Raw genomic sequence first — 19,151 nt, forward strand, 5'->3', positions numbered from 1 at the left:
GTTTAGAATTTACGCCCAGAAGTTCAAAGTCCCTAATACAATCAGAGGACTCTAGAATCAAAAAAAAAAAAAAAAAATTTCATCGATTATATAGATTAATATTTTTGTTTTATAAATGATGAGGCTGATACAAAGAGGGGCTGATTTGTCCAGAAGTTTAAGTACTTATTACAGTGACGATCTATGTAGTTGTAGGCTCCAAACCCTCCTCTTGCATCTTTTGGGAGCTACTCTCCCTTCCCACCCTGAATTATATAATTCACTTCCTGGCTCTTGGACACTATTAATTTGTCCAAGGGTATATTTTAGAATGTATAAATATATATATGAATATAATATACTATAAATATATCTGTATTTTTACTTTGTGATGTGTGTAGCTGTCATTTTAGAAATGTTGACATCCTGGGCATTAAACATCACTGCACACTAAAAAATATACGCTATTAAAAATATCTCTTATTATTTAGATTTTAAAAGTCTCTTCAAATGATAAGTATCCAAGGCAAATTTAAGCCTAAACTAACTGAATTCTGTGTGTGTTCTTTAGCCAAGAAGTTATTAATTCAGTTTCCTCAATATCAAAATGTCACAATGAGTAACATCATCTTTCTCAAAACCAACAAATTGCATCCAGAACAACCAGCTTCTTCTTCTGCTAGAATTTTGATGCTGGTGTGCTTTTACTACATATTTCCTATCCATTTGATTTTTTATGATGTGTTTAATTTTAAGCTATCTTCCAGACAAGAATTATTCAATTTATTGAAACTCTTGCCAGGGAAATGGCTACAACATTAAACTCATAATAATTGAGAGAGGTCTTTCTTTATTCATCATTCATTCATACATTTTGCCTTCCTTTTTTCCACTTCTGTCAGAAAATTAATATTATATGGGGCAACTGGGTGGCTCAGTTGGTTGAGCGTCTGACTTCAGCTCAGGTCATGATCTAGCAGTTTGTGAGTTTGGGCCTTGTGTGGGGCTCTGTGCTGACAGCTTGGAGCCTGGAGCCTGTTTCAGATCCTCTCTGTGTCCCTCCTCCACTCGTGCTCTGTCTCTCTCTCTCTCTCTCTCAAAAATAACTAAATATTTTTTTAAAATAAAGAAGGAAAATTACTGTTATAAATAGCATTGCTTTAAATGTACAATGTTATAAGCTTAAACATCAATTGCTTAGCCCATCCACTGGTTGAGAGATGAGCTAGTAATCCAAGCCAATGGGATGTGAGGGATATTTGCTTAAGATTAAGGGGGAAAAAAGCCTCCTGTTTTTCTTTAGTAGATAGGGTAGAGACCCTAGACAGAAGAAGGAGAGTCATCCCAGGAAGACAGTGGCAGTCATCTGGCTACCAGAGTAGTGCTAGGCTTAGGAAGAAGCAGACCTTGTAAAGAAAGAGCAGAAAGACCAGATGATCTTCAGTTCTATCACTGGGACTACTAGTTCAATTCTTTTCAGAAACTAGCCCTATATCTGGAGTGAATACATTTTCTTTATTACTTAAGCCACTTAGACTTAGGCTTTCAGCTTTTTGGACACATAAATACTACTGAATAATACACTATTATTAGCTTTTTTTTTTTCTTTAAGTAAGCTCTACACACAATGTGGGGCTTGAACTCATGACCCTGAGATCAAGAGTCACTTGCTCTACTGACTGAGCCGGCCAGGAACCCCTCTATGGCATTTTTAACAATTTTGTTCACTGCGGTAGATGCTATTAGTCACCTGCATAAAAGACATTATTCATCATCCTTCTTTTTTTTTTTTTTAATTTTTTTTCAACGTTTTTATTTATTTTTGGGACAGAGAGAGACAGAGCATGAATGGGGGAGGGGCAGAGAGAGAGGGAGACACAGAATCGGAAACAGGCTCCAGGCTCCGAGCCATCAGCCCAGAGCCTGACGCGGGGCTCGAACTCCCGGACCGCGAGATCGTGACCTGGCTGAAGTCGGACGCTTAACCGACTGCGCCACCCAGGCGCCCCTCATCATCCTTCTTAATACAACTCCAATTTTATTCATCATTTAGGCAGATAATGTACTTCAAGGAACATGTATATCAGTTTTAACCATAGTCATTCTATTTCCTTGTCAAGGGATTCTTTAGGAATATGATATAACTATGGACTAAAGTGAATAAGGTAAATTCTGCTGAGAGCATCATGGAAAGTTTAATACTTAAAAAGGGCAGACCAAGACTCCTTTCTCTTCCAACTTTTAGACAACATCCTGTGAAGAATATAGCCATCTTGCAAATAGGAAGGACAAACAAGAGAAGCCAACATGGCTTTCTTGAGCCACAAAGTGAGCTAACCCTGCAATTCCCCAGATTTCACCTTACATGCAATAATAAACTCTCCATTGTCTAAGTTGGTGATAGTCACCTGATCTGTTTCTTGGAGTTGAAATCACCCTGACTCATGTACAGATGTTCCTTGGCTTATAATGATATGATGTTCTGATAAATCCACTCTAAGTTAAAAACATTGTTAGTCAGAAATGCATTTAATAGAACTCACCTACAGAATATCCATCATAGTTTATTTAGCCTAGCCAACCTTAAATGTGCTCAGAATACTTGCACTAGCCTACAACTGGGAAACATCATTTAACACAAGGACTACTTTATGACCAAGTTTGTAATATCTCATGTAATATAATGAATACTGTACTGAAAGTGAACAACAGAATGGCTACATGGGTAGGGGCGCCTAGGTGGCGCAGTCGGTTAAGCGTCCGACTTCAGCCAGGTCACGATCTCACGGTCCATGAGTTCGAGCCCCGCGTCAGGCTCTGGGCTGATGGCTCGGAGCCTGGAGCCTGTTTCCGATTCTGTGTCTCGCTCTCCCTCTGTCCCTCGCCCGTTCATGCTCTGTCTCTCTCTGTCCCCAAAATAAATAAACGTTGAAAAAAAAATTAAAAAATAAATAAATAAATAAATAAAAATAAAAAAGAATGGCTACATGGGTAATGAGTGATTGTAAACGTATCAGATATTTACCTTCATGATTATGTGGCTCACAGGAAGCTATGACTCACAGTCCCTTGCGCAGTAGCATGACAGAGTATCATACTCCATATTGCTAGCCCCAGAAAAGATCAAAATTCAGAATTTGAACTATGGTTTCTACTGAATGTATATCACTTTCACACCATCATAAAGTCAAAAACTGTAAAGGTGAGCCATTATAACTTGAGTACTATCTGTATTCATAATATAATATTAATTCCTTGAGTCTAATTCCTAGTGAAAATAATCTTGCATAATTGATTAAATCCAAACTGAGTCTTAAAAAGTAACAGATACTTGGGGCAACTGGGTGGCTCAGTCAGTTGAGCATACCACTTCGGCTCAGGTCATGATCTCATGGTTCATGAGTTCAAGCCCCGCGTCGGGCTCTGTGCTGACAGCTTAGAGCCTGGAGCTTGCTTCTCATTCTGTGCCTCCCTCTCTCTCTCTCCTCCCCTGCTCATGTTCTGTCTCGCTCTGTTTCTCAAAAAATAAATTAACAGTAAAAAAAAAAAAAGTTAAAAGAAAAAAGTAACAAATACTTTCACAATTTTGGGTATACTTTGCCACTTCAAGATTCACTTCAAGTGGTGTGAAGAAAAGAGCTGACTAATTAGTTCACATTAAATAATTTAAATAATAATTAAATGATATATCTTAAGCTAGAGACAAAATGAGAACTTACCCTGATGAAAATTAATGTGCCCCTAAGCTTTTATTTATCCAGGTGGTTAGAACCAGAAGACACTGGGAGGGCCATCTTGGAAAGTAGCCAGAATAAATGCCCACAAGTCTTAATGGTAATCCTGCTGCCAGTTCCTAGCATTCCTATTATCTTAGCATTTTTCTGGATCAGAAATTAATAATAGATGGAAACAAAAATGAATGAGACACCCAGCCTATTGCTTTCTTATTTCAAAGCCAGGAATATTCCATAAACAACTGAGAAATGCTCAGAATATTTCCCAAAGGATAAGTTGTGACTCCAGACCTGGAGGAGATGCCAATGGGACAGGGCTTACATTGGGCTTGCATGGGTACCTGATGGTAAGGGTAGGTGGGTCGATGAGGACAAAAAGTGGCCAATGTATTTCATACCCATGGCCTATCCAAGAATTGTGGTGGTATTGGTTGTAATAATGAAAACCAGATATAAACATTTATTGTGCTTTGTGTGATTTGCTGAGCAAGTTCTTAGTAAAGTGACACAGTAGGTGTTATGTAAATGTTTATTTCCTTTCTCACTTACCTTTTCTCTCTCTTTCCCTCATTTCTTACAATTATGAAGGGGAGTGATATGGAAAGAGGAGACAAAGTGAAATCATAGTTATGTAATTTATTTGACACCTCTAAAAATTATATATATTATTTTTCAAATACTAATATATAATACATTTAAAAAATATTACAAAACTTTCCAGTATCAGAATAGAAGCATTTTGCTAAGAATTTCAATAGTTGCCTAGGCATCTTTTTGTGCTTCTCTATAGTGCTTTCAGTTTAAGCCCACCCTGAAAATAACTCCTTTGCCATTAGCTTTGATAATGTTTTGAAGGCATATAAATTATGTGATGAAAGAGGTAACTAGTGGGGAAAATATCTATGAAAATTAACATTTGTACCAAATATCAAAAGATTTCCTAATAAAGAAAAGTTTGTTTGAATTCCCTCATAGGGAATTTCTCCATCACTTTTGAATTGTGTTTTATAATTTGAAGATGAAATTACATCTTGACATTTCAAAAAATGAAATCAAGCTGATAAAATTGGAATGGCATTCCATTAGGAGGAATTGAAAGAACCTCGTTCCATACACTGTCATCAAGAACAGAGATTTTTTTTTAATGTTTATTCATTTTTGAGAGAGAGACAGAGTGCCAAGGAGGGGGCAGAGAGAGAGAGACAGACAGACAGACAGACAGAAACCAAAGCAGGCTCCAGGTCCCAAGCTGCCAACACAGAAATACCAGCACAAAGCCCAATGCAGGGCTCAAACCCATGAACTGTGAGATCATGACCTGAGCTAAAGGCAGATGCTTAATTGACTGAGCCACCCAGGTGCCCCAAGAACAGAGCTTTTTCATGCTTCTAATTTACCTTAGCAGAGACATCCCTGGGCATTCACCCTTCCCTGAGTCCATTTCTTACTGCTATCTTCTTACTGTGAAATGTAAACCAAAGGCAAGTTGCATAAAAGTAAAAAAACAATTAAAAGGAGTTACACTTGTATAGGAGGTAAGATTGATAAGCAGTGCCTGTTTCTGTGAACTATTCCTCTCAAGGATGCACTTTGATATTTTCCTACCCATTTCAACTCTGCCATTGTCTCTCATGTACTTCAACTAACTACAGGACTTCTTCTCTAAAACCCACATTTTTCCTGATCTCTTCTGAGCTGAACCTTGGAGATCCCAACAATAGAAGTCCAAATTCTCAGGTGTGTCACTGTAAAGTCCATTTGTATCATCTGAAAAGTGAGTACCACCAACCGTTATTTCCTTATGGCCATCTATTATATTTCCATAAAGTGACTAACATGAAGAAATAATGAGGTCTAGGAAAGTTCTTCATAAAATAGTACTCTATGGAAATTAAGAACACAGTTTTTGAATGACAAGTACAAGCTGAAGGATGTTACAAGCGTATATTGTCTGATCTAATGGGTATGGAGACAATTAGACAAAGTTAAGAGCTATTTAGACATATGAATCAAGAGGACTTAGTGACAAGAGAGATGGAAGAGGATAAGAGTAAGGGAGAAATCCAAAATAATGCTCAGATTTCTGATTTTAGTGGAAGATGTGTGATGTTGCCATTTTACTCAGCTAGGGAATACAGAAAGGAAATTAATTTTGGAAGTAACATAATGAGTTCAATGGAGGGAGCCCCAGGTTCAGAGCTCAGGTCTCACCTCGTGTTGTAAACTGGGGAGCATTCATGCAAATAGATTGCAACCAAGGCCACAGAGAACACCCATAGAGAGTAAGAATAAAGCCTAAAACCAAGAGTTCAAGGATCTCCAAGCAGTAATTACTCTGAAGAGGAACCCACAAAATGAGACTAAAGGAGTAGCCAGAAAGTTTGGAGGAAAACAGAGTGTCCTATTACAGAAGTCAAGGGAAGAGTGTTATGGGAGGCTGTCAACAATTGCAAATGTTCAGAGGCCATTCAAGATGAACATTAAAGCAAGTCCGATGGATTCTGTAACACCAGTAGGCTCAGCAAGGCCAAAGTGAATAATGTAATGGAAAACAAAAGCTAGAGTGCACCGGGTTAACAATGAGAAAGGTATGCGGAAAGGGAGTCAGAGTATAGACAACTCTCTGACAGTAAAGGGGACAATAGTGATAGAGCAATAGATGAAAGGGCATTAAGCACTGAAAGGGTTTTATTTCCTTTTTAAGATGGTACCAAATGAGTACATTTAAGCGATAATGGCTTGGAGCCAGTAGGAAGGTTGACATTTGTAAGGAAGAGAGAATAACAATGGTATAGGATTCCAGAGGATGCAAGAAGGTCTGGAATCCAGAACTCTCTGGGTGTTTGGACACCTTCAGTTGCCCTTTGTGGACATCCAAGTCTTTGGTGACTTTACACCTAAATGAGCTTTCTGGGAATCCTATAATGGATAGATTTTTCTCATTACTCAGATACTTGTTAGTTTTCCCTTCTATATTTGCTTCCTATTACTGCTGTAACAAACTACCACAAGTTTAGTGTCTTATAACAACACAAGTTTATTATTTTATAATTCTGGAGATCACAAGTCCAAAACAGATGTTACTAGGTTAAAATCAAGGCATCAACAGACTGTGTTCCTTACAGCAGCTCTAAGGTAGAACCTGTTCCTTTGCCTTTTCCAGCTTCTATAGGCCACTTGCATCCCTTAGCATGTGGTTCCTTTCTCTGTCTTCAAAGTCAGCAGTAACATCTTCAGGAATTTCTTTGTCTCTGACTTTCTACCTCCTTCCTCTAAGGAACTTTCTGATTATGTAAGATCCTCCCAGATAATCTAGAATAATCTTCCCATCTCAAAATCTTTGACTTATACACATCTGTAAAGTCCCTTTTGTCATGTAAGATAGCATATTCACAGTTTGGGGGACATCTTTGGGGTCACTTATTCTGTATAACTTTGTGGCCATCTTTGTTGGGGGGAGGGCACTATTCTGACTACCATACCTCCCTATTTCTAAAGTACTCTGACAAGCTTGCTGAGAATTATGGATGGAGCCCTCAGAGCTTCCTCTGGTTGATGCTTTACATAATTAAAAATCTCAGTAATTAAACTCATCAATGTCATTCTCTAATGAAGGAACATTCACCGCTTGGAGAACTATTCTGCATGATGTAAAGATTCAACCTGGCCAGTACCAGCAGCAGGTGATTTTATCATTTTTAGTGTTCCAGGGTGAAATAAATCAATGATTTAAATCAATCCTGTGTGATCCTTCAACTGGTATTTTTTAAGGAGGAAGAAAAAACTATCCTGACATTTGTTAAAAAAAATAAGGAAGACTTTATTGAGGACTACTGAAATTAGTGTTGAGAATAACACAATAGGAGGAGAGAGGATGCTGAATATGACAAGCACAAGTTGGGATTTATAGCGGAGGGGTGGCATGGTGTTGAGAGGAAATGAATGGGAGGGAAGGCAGGCCAAGGCGACCAGATGTCACCTGGGCTGTGGTGAAGGATGAGGAATTTGATCAGATATGGAGGATGATCAGACACAAAGGGTGGGGATTCTCGATAAAGTGATTTAGCAGAATTCTCTCTGCCACCGGCTCTTGAAGACAAGGTTTAAGGATGAGGAATAGTAGAGAAAAGGGATCAGAAGAACCTAAACAAAGTTTGGTCAATAGAGTCTTTGTCACTATAGTATTTTTTGCAATTTATTACCTCTTAAGCATACATTTCTTATCTTCATCCAACAAGGGCTGAGTCTAGACCTAGGAGGCTGGTAAAATTCAGTGATGCAATTATGATCATTCCAGGGCTAATAAAAAGGAAGAAAATGAGGGCCACAATAAAACTTAAGGAAGAGAAGAAGCCATTATGTCATGAGGTCTAGCTGCCATGTTACTCAAACTTTTACAGAAAAATGACTGCATCCAAGCGTCCTTTTGTGAGGGACATTTAATGGCACCGTCAACTCTATCAAAATGACCTGCACCTCCTGTCCACAAAACCCATTCTTCTGCATAGTTTATACAAGCAAAATCCTGATCTGCAGAAATGAAGAATTATTTATCCTATCTTTTTCCATAAAAAAATCACCAATTTTTATTGTCATTTTCCAAGAATAATACTGCCAATAATATCCTTACTATGTCACCATATAATTTCCAAAACCATGCAATACCAGAAACTATAACAAAGAACTATTTGAAAATCAATGTAAACTACTAAATTGGCATTCTTCATTCTATAGAATTAGCCTCATATAACCTCTGTGCATCAAGAAGAAAAGTAGGGAAGAGTCTCACTGTTAGACCCTAGTGCAACAATGTAGTCCAAATGATATATAATCATCTTTATGCTGATCCCTCCAATTAACTTCGAGTCCATACTGATTATCCTGCAGATAAGCATAGAAATAATCCTTCAAATATTATCTCTTCTTTTTCTTCTTTTCTCATACTCTCCTACATATCTCCCTCCTGTGAATTTCCTTTTCTCCTACCAGGATCCATTTTCACTTTTGGGCCTCTAGCCAGGCTGTCGGTCATTGTGCTTAACCCACTATCCTCTTCAAAGGAGGCAGATTTATAGGAGGGAACTTCAGATCCTACTTGCAGGAAAAGGTAAAAGAGGTTCCAAAAAAAACCTTCCTTTTACTTAGATTGACTACCTGTTGGCATAACTCACATGCATTGTGATGCTAACAGTGTTTCTGTTGTTTCCCCAATCGTGTTGAAGAACTCCTTCTTGTAGAATAATCTGGTATGATCTGAGACCCTGAAGAGGGTGGGAAGGCAACCTGCCCTGAAAGGCAGCAATGGACTAAGTTGTCCTACATTGTCCTACCTTTACCCAGATATAACAATTTACCCTAGTGGTATAGACGGAAAGTGAGACACAGAGCGGCACTATGCCTACCATCCAACATCTGGCCACTGGGTGTTTCCCCCATCTCCCATCACGTAGCAGCCTATGTTCATTTTGTGGCATCATCTTTGAGATGTCCTCACTTGCTTTTCCACACCAACGAGTTCCTCCCACCTCCCAAGCTAGTACCTTCATATCTCTCTAAGTCTTCTTGGGCATTATCAATTGACTCCATCAAGTTCCAGGAAGAAAATCCTGGATTCAGATCTAGAGAAGGGGATTTCGCTTGCCCCCCTCTGTGGTGGTTGCAAACGTTAAACTCTTATGAAAGTTTGTGACTCACTTTACTTGCTCCCAAGGGAAGATCTCTCAAGCAGAGAAATCTCCTAAGAGAGACTTTTCCTTTCCAGGTCAATTTTTGAAGAAATATATCCATCTATCCACTGAGAAACAGAAACAAAAGCAAAAACAAATATAAACAAACTTCCAAACATTCATCATTTTCTCTGGATTCTGGAGATGACTCAGCCAAGTGAAAACTGGCAAGATGTTGCTGAGATTTAAGCAAATTGTGGGGGAAGGGAGGGGAGGACCACGGATACAGCCTGTCAGCTGGTAACATTCACAGGCAGAGCCTTGTCAGGTAACAAGGGAGAGGCAGTGAGAGTATAAAAGATGTGATTGCTCTTCTGTTGTGTGTACTGCAACCTTGTCAAGAAGAGGCATGCCTGGGAGATTTCCGACTTACCTTTTAGGATTTAGCCAAAAATTTAGTTTGCCATGCCTATTACAGGTCAGCAGAAATTCAACTGTCAAAACCTGGCCGATCATCAGAATCACCTAGGGCGCCCTGTAAAGCCACAGATTCCCAGACACCCTCCTAGATTTGCTCAAGCAGAATTTCAGCAGTGAGACTTTGGCTTCTCTGTATTGATGCAAGTCCCTAGGTGCCAGCATGGAGAACCATTTTGATAGCTCATTGAAGCTAAGTCAGATCTGGAAGAGATCTATTCTAACTTTTCCAACTTTCTATTTAAACAAAAACTTAAATTCATAGATGTTAAGTGCAATGTTGTCCAATCACAAAAGTTTATTATCTGGGGAAAATGTAGTTGTGAAAAGCTTTGTGTGAAGAAAATAGGTACCTGGGGAGGAAATCTAGGAACCATCCTAGTGATGCACCAGTGGAAACATTTGGACTGGCCATTCCTACAATGGTTTTATATCATATATACACTTAACTTTCATTCATTTATTCACTTAACAAATGACCTAACACATGTGCCAGGCACTGCTTTAGGTACAGAAATTACAGTAGTAAACAAAGCAGTCAAAGAATTCTGCCTTCATGGAGCTCTTGTTCTAGTGAGGTAGGGAGATATGACCAAGAAGATAAAAATGAAACAGATATAGCATGTCAGAAAAAAACAAAGCAGGGAACAGGGATTTGACTTGTCCAGTAGTGGGGGCTGGGTTGAAATTAGGCTTTATTGGGTGAAGTTGACTTTGGAGAAGAGAGACTGGAAGGAATTGAGGAAGTTAGTCATGTATGCATCAAAGGTACAATTATCCAGACTGAGGAAACAGCAAATATAAAGGCCCTGGGTAGAAACATGCCTGGTCTATTAGGAATGATGAAAGGAAGGACAGATGTGTCAATGAGGCAAAAGAGGACCAGATTATATAGTGTATAAGCAGGTGGGTTTTGAGTCTATATGAGATGAAAAATCATTGGAAGATTTTAAACAAAAGACTATTAAGACCCAACTTGTATTTCAATGAGACCTCTCTGAGCAGAAAAGAAACCAAATTGAAAGGGCAAGTAGCAGAGGCAGTCTGACCAGACATAAAGCTATTGCAATACTTAAACTGTAGTACATGGTACTGGGCAAGAGAGAATTAACCATTTCAGTAAACACTAAGATGGGCAGGGGTGCCTGGGTGGCTCAGTTGGTTAAGCGTCTGACTCTTGATTTAGGCTCAGATCATGATCTCATGTATAAATAAAAACACTGAAGAGAGGAAACTTCAAGTAGTAAGACTAACCTGGTTTATTTTTTATTTATTTTAGAGAGAGAGAGAAAGTATACAAGCAGGGGAGAGGGACAGAGGGAGAGAGCTAGAATCCCAAGCAGTCTTCACTCTGATGCAGGGCTTGTTCCCAGGACCCTGGGATCATGACCTGAAATCAAGAGTTGGATGCTTAACTGACTGGGCCACCCAGGTGCCCCAAGACTAATATGATTTTTAAGACATAAAAACATGTGCTATAAGAATGAAAAAAAAAAAGGTGGCGGGAATCCTTTATTTTAGAGACTTACTATTCTCAGATGATAACTGTGAACATCTATAGAAGGACAGAAAACTATGAAGGTTATTGTTGAAGTTTTGTTTATTATTCAAGTAATGATAGAAATATATTTACAAGGATGAGCCAATTTTCAAGTCCAAGTATGGCAATAGATGAAACTGGACTCCCGTGTGGTTACTGAGAAATATATACAGCTTCCAAAACCACATGAAGGTGAGTCAGAGTGATGGGCATTCGTACAGAGGAGGAAGCTGACATAGTCTTTTAGGCCAAACAGTAATCCTGGGTGGCTCTGATGAAATAAGGTATTTAATCACCTCACTGGGAAGAGTCTCTCTTATTGAGTAAATACTTGGCAGCTTTGGTCATTAGCTTGAAAAGCAGAGAGAAAAGTAAACGTTCACGTGATAGTATCCAGCGGAGATGTTTGTTTAGGCTAAATCCTGAATGTCCTTTTGGGCCTTACTCCTAGCCGCCTCTCCCCTACCCAGCCGTGGAATGGTGATTACAGGAGTCAACAACACATCTGACTCATTCTCTATGTGCAGGGTCCCAGAGACTAATTACAGGTGAATTAATGTTTAAAATGACCATGGGTACCTGACAGGGAGAAGTGTGCTTCCCATTGTTCGAGGCATGTCAAGCAGAACCCAGATCAGGGGTGCCTAGGTGGTTCAGTCAGTTGAGCGTCTGACTCTTGATTTTGGATTAGGTAATGGTCTCACAGTTTGTGAGATCGAACCCTACATCAAACTCTGTGCTAACAGCACCGAGCCTGCTTGGGATTCTCTCTCACTCTCTTTCTCTGTCTCAAAATAAAGAAAGGAAAAAGAAAAAAGAAACTAGATCAGTGGTTCTTAGCATTTCTATGTTCATTGAATGCTTTTGGGCGGTGGCATTAGCAAAGGGATCGAAAGGCGAACATCCCTTTTTAGATACAAGTATTTAGAAAATCTAAAAACAGCCTCCCAGACATTCACTGGGTCAACCTTCAATAATTTATCACTGTTGACATGAGACTATTAACTTCCCAGATGCACGAAGCCACGTTTTCACATGATGGAGGTCTTCCATCCTAGCGTTACACCCCATGTCCTTTCTCTAATTAATGAGCTGTATCCTGTTCTTCTCCAGTCTGTCCATTACAGCTTTCTATCCACCAGATATTTCTCTACCAACGTGCAGCTGCACTGAAGGTAAAATGCAAATTTTGCTCATTGATTACAAGTGGCAGCTGACCTACAAAGAGCTTGAGGGACCCCAATGCCTGAGAGCCACTCCCTTAGAAAAGCAGAAATTAGGGATACTGCAGATATAATTCCTACACAGGTGAGATCGGATGGACCCAAAATACACATTCTAAGAGAAGTCTAAGTTTCTAAGAAGCTACTCAAACTACAGAATTAATACCTCTGCTGTTATCTATTTAGTTATTAGCATTTAAAAAAATTTTTTTAATGTTTATTTTTGAGAGCAAAGAGACAGAGTGTGAGCAGGGGAGGGGCAGAGAGAGAGAGGGAAACCCAGAATCCCAAGCAGGCTCCAGGCTCTGAGCTGTCATGTCAGCACAGATCCTGACGTGGGGCTCGAACCCATGAACAGTGAGATCATGACCTGAGCCAAAGTCAGATGCTTAACTGACTGAGCCAACCAGGCGCCCCTAGTTATTAGTATTTTTGACATAACTTGTCATGTGGCACTTTGCTAACAGCATGAAAATTTTAAGGGTATTAAAAAGGAGAAGTTGGAAATAGCCAAAGGCAAATGTCACATTTTCTTCTGGGCCTTTTGTCTTTTCAAGGCTACGTGGAAAAGTGAACATATATATGTGGAATTTAAGAAACAAAACAGATCCACACAGGGGAAAGAATGGAAAAATAAGATAACACAGAGGGAGGCAAACCATTACAGACTCTTAAGTACAGAGAACAAACTGAGGGTTGCTGGAGGGGAGGTAGGTGGGGGGATGGGCTAAATGGGTGATGGGCATGAAGGAGGGCACTTGTTGGGATGAGCACTGGGTGTCACACGTAAGTGATGAATCAGTAAATTCTACTCCTGAAACCATTACTCCACTCTATCTTAACTAGCTTTGATTTATATCAAATTTTAAGAAAAAAAGAAAAAATAGTGAGCACAGTCTGCCCCAGCTCTGGAAAGAAGAATGCTCCTGTTGTCGGTCTTCTTTCTGAACCTTTTTAAGCACGCACAACTGTCACCATCTTTTCTCTGGCCTCCTCTTTGCCATGACCCTAAGCCATCATCCTCATTCACACTTATTTTAAGTTGAAGCAGAAAAACGGGAAATCATGAAAAATGGCATGTGCTGGTAAAAACCTCTACAACTATAGCAATTATGATTTCATACCCTGACTGTGGCTAATCAGGTTTGCTCCCTCCCTTTGGCAGGCAGAAGAATTTCTCTTTGCTCTCTGTCTCATGGAGCCCTTGGGTATGGGGATAAACCTTCGATTATCTGGTCAGGTGACAGAACCTTCCATGCTTCAGGCAGACCCAACCTTGGCAAGACTATCTGATCTGCTAGTGAAAATCTAGGAAAGACCACCAGTGTTCGAGATGTGGGGACATGTAGAGCTGTGGGGAGCTTTCAGATAAGGGAGCCTGGACTCCAGGAGAACAGAGCAGGTCAGATCATGCAAAGGTTAGTGGTGGACTCTGGACAAATCACTGGTGGTCTTGGGCTATTTCCACTACAAATAGGATGTGAGACTCCTGGAGTCCCCCACTTTACTGAAGAGGTTTTAAACACTTTTGTGATTTGTAATGTGTTTAGAAATGGAACAAAAATATTTTTATTCTATGTGTGAAGAGGTCATTAAATGATAAAATACTGAATGGTAAAATACAGCTGTATGAGAAATTCCCTTCTTGGTATATATACTTACCCCCATCCCAGTTTTTTTTTTTTTCCAACGTTTATTTATTTTTGGGACAGAGAGAGACAGAGCATGAATGGGGGAGGAGCAGAGAGAGAGGGAGACACAGAATCGGAAACAGGCTCCAGGCTCTGAGCCATCAGCCCAGAGCCCGACGCGGGGCTCGAACTCACGGACCGTGAGATCGTGACCTGGCTGAAGTTGGACGCTCAACCGACTGCGCCACCCAGGCGCCCCCCATCCCAGTTTTATTGAGATATAATTGACATAGAACATTGTGTAGTTTAAAATGTACCATGTGTTCACTGGATACATGTGTATTTTGCAAAATGACTGCCACCATAGTGTTAGCTAAGGACACCAACCCATCACATAATTACCATTTCCATTGTGTGGAGTGAATATTTGAGATCTATTCTCCCAGCAGCTTTCAAGTATGCCATACTGTATTATTAATTATAATCATTACACAACACAATAGATACTCGGAAGCTTCTAACTAGAAATTTGCACACTTTAACCAACACCTCTCCATTTCCTCCACTCCCCATCCTGTTAGTAACCCCCACTCAACTTTTTTCTATGAGTTCAGCTCTTATGTACATTATTCCTGGTAAAATATGTCAGATAGAGAAAGGCAAATACTACATGATATCACTTAAATGTGGAATCTAAAGGAGCTGGTGTATATATGTACTTTGGCTTATCTCTTCATCAGCATTTTCACGTAATGCATGAAAACAATACAGAGGGAATCAAAGCCCTCAGGTTCTCTCTTTTTCGGTTGTCTTTTCTCTGTGCTACAGTATGAATTGTATCCCCAACAAAATTCATATGTCGAAGCCCTAACCTCAATGTAATAGGATTTGGAGATATGGTGCCTTTGGGAGTAAATAGGTTTCAATGAGGTCATAAGGGTGGGGTCATGAGATTAGTGCCTTTAAAAGAAAACATCAGAGTGCTTGTGGTCTCTCTCAGTACCAAGTGAGAACACAGTGGGAAGGTGGCTCTCTGTAAACCAGGCAGAGTTCTCACCAGAGCCCAACAATGCTGGCACCCTGATCTCAAACCATCAGCTTCCAGAACTGTGAGAAAATAAATCTCTGTCATTTAAGCCACCAAGTTAATGGTGTGGTTCTGTGTTATGGCAGCCTAGGCTGACCAAGACACCCTGTTTCTCGTTCTACCTTCTGTCTACACTATTCTCTCCTGGGAGGGCAGAGACAGAGGATATAGACTTAGTAACAGTGATGGCCTATGTAATGGCATCCTGTTGCATTTTTACCCCTTTATCACTGAAATTAGATGAACACATTATTCCACCTATATTGCATTATTAAAAAACAAAACAAAACAAAACAAGACAGGCACTTTTGACCAGTTTACCTTTTGTAATGGCACTAAACTCCTTTCTTTATTATGCAAATTGGTGGAAAACAACTCTTCTGGAAAACAGAGGAACAACTAGAGCAAGAAATGATTGAAGAAGAGGTCAAAGAGAAAGGGGACAGGCACATCTATCAGGGAGGGAGGCTCCTGATTACCTTCTCCATCCCTGAGCCTCACCAATGCCCAGCCTTCCCTATACTGCCCACTGTTCCTTTCCTTCCTGTCTTCTCACTGTCTATTACTTCCACTTCCTGTCTTTTCTTTCCTCTTCTGTAGGAACTCACCTCAACCCCTAAGAACGTATTCTCCCAGCCCAGATTTCCATGCATCCACCTTCAATGGTAACAGAGAAATGATCTGTATGCTAATGGTTGAAAGCCTCAACAGCCCTCACTCCCAAATAACAACTGTACATGTTAAACAGGACCATCTACGAGGAACCCATCTATGTGGGTTTTAGAAAGTGTTCCTCCAAAAGAAACTCTAGCCCAACACTAATCAACAGAAATATGAGAGCCACAAATGCCTGCCACATTTGATACTGGTATTTTAAATTCTCTAGTAGTCACATTTTTTAAAAAGTAAAAATAAATGAGTGAATACTGTTTTAAAATATATTTTATTAGGGCACATGCATAGCTCTGTCAGTTAAACATGTGACTCTTGATTTCAGGTGAGGTCATGATCCCAGGGTCATGGGATTGAGCTCCACATCAGGCTTCACATACTTAAGATTCATTCTCATTCTCTCTCTCTCTCTCTCTCTCTCTCTCTCTCTCTGTCTCTCTCTCTCTCTTTCCCCCGTCTCTCGGCTCCTCTCCCCCACTTGTGCTCTTTCTCTCTCTGAAAAATAAGATAAAATTTATTTAACACAATATATCCCCAAAATATTATTGCTTTAATATATAGCCAATTTTTAAAATATAATGGGATATTTCACATTTCTTTCAAATTAAGTCTTTAAAATCAAGTGTGCATTTTATTTTTTGTCATGTTTATTTTGTTTTTGAGAGAGAGACAGAGTGTGAGAGGGGATGGCAGAGAGAGAGAGGGAGAAACAGAATCTGAATCAGGATCCAGGCTCCAAGCTGTCAGCACAGAGCCCAATGTGGGGCTTGACCTATGAGTCGTGAGGTCATGACCTGAGCCAAAGTCAGATGCTTAACTGACTGAGCCACCCAGGATCCCTTCAAATGTGTATTTTATACTTCCAGTACATCTCATTTCATATAGCCACATTTAATTGCTTAATGCCACATGTGGCTAGTGTCTACTGTATCGGACAGCATAGCTCTGGTCAGATGAAACGAAAGGTGAGGCCCTGGTGTAACGGCAGATAATGAAGGCCTCCTGCCAAATGGACTAACTCTCCTGGGCCTAAAAGCACAAGCCTATTGCAGAGGCAACAAACTAAATGCTCCTTTGAGACATGGAGATGTTTTTCATTGCTTTTAGAGAAACGTACATCAACTACCATCTCCATCAATATTATGGTAAAAGTTCAAATATTCAGAACAAAAACATCTCCATGGAATCTTGAAATGTAGTATATTGCTAATAACAATTTCTAAGAGCAGAAAACATCTCATCTTTCCTCTTATCACTTTTGTGAGGCCAAAACTATCCTGCCCACTGTGTAATTCCATGCTCAAGCTTTTGTCTCATGATCATTTGGGAAAATTACAAAAAAAAACCCTGAAAATTAGTTTTATTTGCTGAGAAGGGGGTGATTCCCCACCTACATGGAAAATCACAGCACAGGTGCCCTATCTTTAGCAGGTGTATAGGTATACAATAGTAGCAGGCATTTGTATCCTGGACTGGCAGTTATGTTGCCTTCGGGTGCAGCTGTGGGGTTGGTTTACACTGAGGACTGAGTAAATGCTGAACCTTTAATTATACTGATTAACTGTCAATACCGTTAATTCATACACCATTAGTTCGAGTATTCCTACAGTGATACCCAAGTCATTGACATCCCTTTTATAGTTGATGTCTTCCCTCTATATAACTCAGAGAAATGATTTTATGGTGGAAATCTCACTCTCTGGGTGAGAGTGGTAAGGAGGGTGGTCTTGCTTAAGTCTAATAGGATTTACCTGCTTCTTTGAGCAGGTAAATTTTGTGATGGTCTACCAGAATTTTTTTAAGGATTCCTTGCTATCAGCCACTAATATTTTATCTCTTTGTTGAAGCCTCTCTCTCTCCTTATTCAGGCTTTTATCCTTATCTGAAGGGTCAGAAATTATAAAGCATAAACTTTTATATACAGGGGATATTTGAGATTTTATGAAAGAAATGCTATAAACCCTTCAGACCTAAAGACAAAGAGAAAGAAAGAAAAAGAGAGAGAGAGAGAGAGAGAGAGAGAGAGAGAGAAGAGAGAGAGAGAATGAATCTCTATGGAAGATATTAGGCTAAAAATTTTCCTAGATGCCCTCAAATTATACCTCTGCCAACTTTAAAGCTGACTTGGGTTAAGTAACATGTCTTTTTTCATCACTTCCCCCAGAAGGGGCAATGACAACTTTTTTTTTCCTATTTGAGTTAAAATTCAATTTAAAGTCCATTTCTACTTGATTGTCACTCTTGTGAGATTCTTAGGCAAAAGGATACCATGAAACTTGGGATGCTGTTGTTTACAGATTTGATTTTCAAGGACGCTTCATTCCCATGGTTAATTAAAAGTTAAATGTGTACAAAAAAGAGTTGGCAAAGACTGATTCTCCTCCCTCTCTAGAGGTTTCCAAGTTCTTTTTTCATGAGGACCCAGAATCTTTTCCCTCACCGGACCCGGATTCCATTCTCGGTCTATCTGACCAGATGACGCAACATCTGTGTTCCCTTTTAAGAACGTGAGAAATAAAGCTTTTCCATCTTCCCTGTCTTTGAGTTCTGGGAAATCCAATTAAAACTGCTCAGATTTTGTTTTTCTTGTTTGCTTTAGAAGACAACCCTCGGGAAGAGTCCTGTGGCGGTCTCCCGCCTGTGGAAGAAGGTGATCAAAAAATTAACCTGATTATGGAGTTGTCGATGCAGGTTTCCCTTCAGACTGAAAAGATCACCCAGCTGGAAGAAGTTTTAGAGGAGAAGGAAAGGAAGATTCAGCAGCTGGAAGCTGAGCGGGGATCCCATCCTCTCCAAGAAGTTGAGGAGTCTCCAGAATGTTTACAAGAAGCCCCAATTTTCTTTAACAATAATGTCACCCCTGTGGTCTCTCATGAGGATATGTAAGGATTCCCAATAAGAAAATAATAAATGTTTATTAAGGGTCACGTGTGTGAAGTCCAGAACCCAGCTAGTCTCGTCATTGTCGAACTCAACTTCAAGATGATGGGTTTGAATGTATCCTATAATGTGCCTATTGGAAAACAAAGGGAACTTTTCAGAACCAATGCCTGAATGTTTCCCCTTCAGACATTAGCAGTCAGGTAACCCACATAGTTGTGGAATACTACATTTTTAGACATCCCAGATAACTGTAGGAGAG

The 19,151-nt window shown here is 39.8% G+C and overlaps 1 protein-coding gene across 1 annotated transcript in view; it reads left to right on the forward strand.

Annotated features, from left to right (window-relative positions):
* CCDC192 (coiled-coil domain containing 192) overlaps positions 1 to 18,895 on the forward strand; it is a 210,056-nt gene extending 191,161 nt beyond the window's left edge. Inside the window, exon 7 of the mRNA XM_047084148.1 lies at positions 18,609 to 18,895. Within this exon, the coding sequence (XP_046940104.1) occupies positions 18,609 to 18,895 (287 nt within the window). The remainder of the gene's footprint in view (positions 1 to 18,608) is intronic.
* Positions 18,896 to 19,151: the final 256 nt, after the last annotated feature.

This window comes from Lynx rufus, unplaced genomic scaffold, assembly GCF_022079265.1.
Source record: "Lynx rufus isolate CCGP_SWC_20201006 ecotype Redwood Valley unplaced genomic scaffold, mLynRuf1.p SCAF_1, whole genome shotgun sequence".
Lineage (NCBI taxonomy): Eukaryota > Metazoa > Chordata > Mammalia > Carnivora > Felidae > Lynx > Lynx rufus.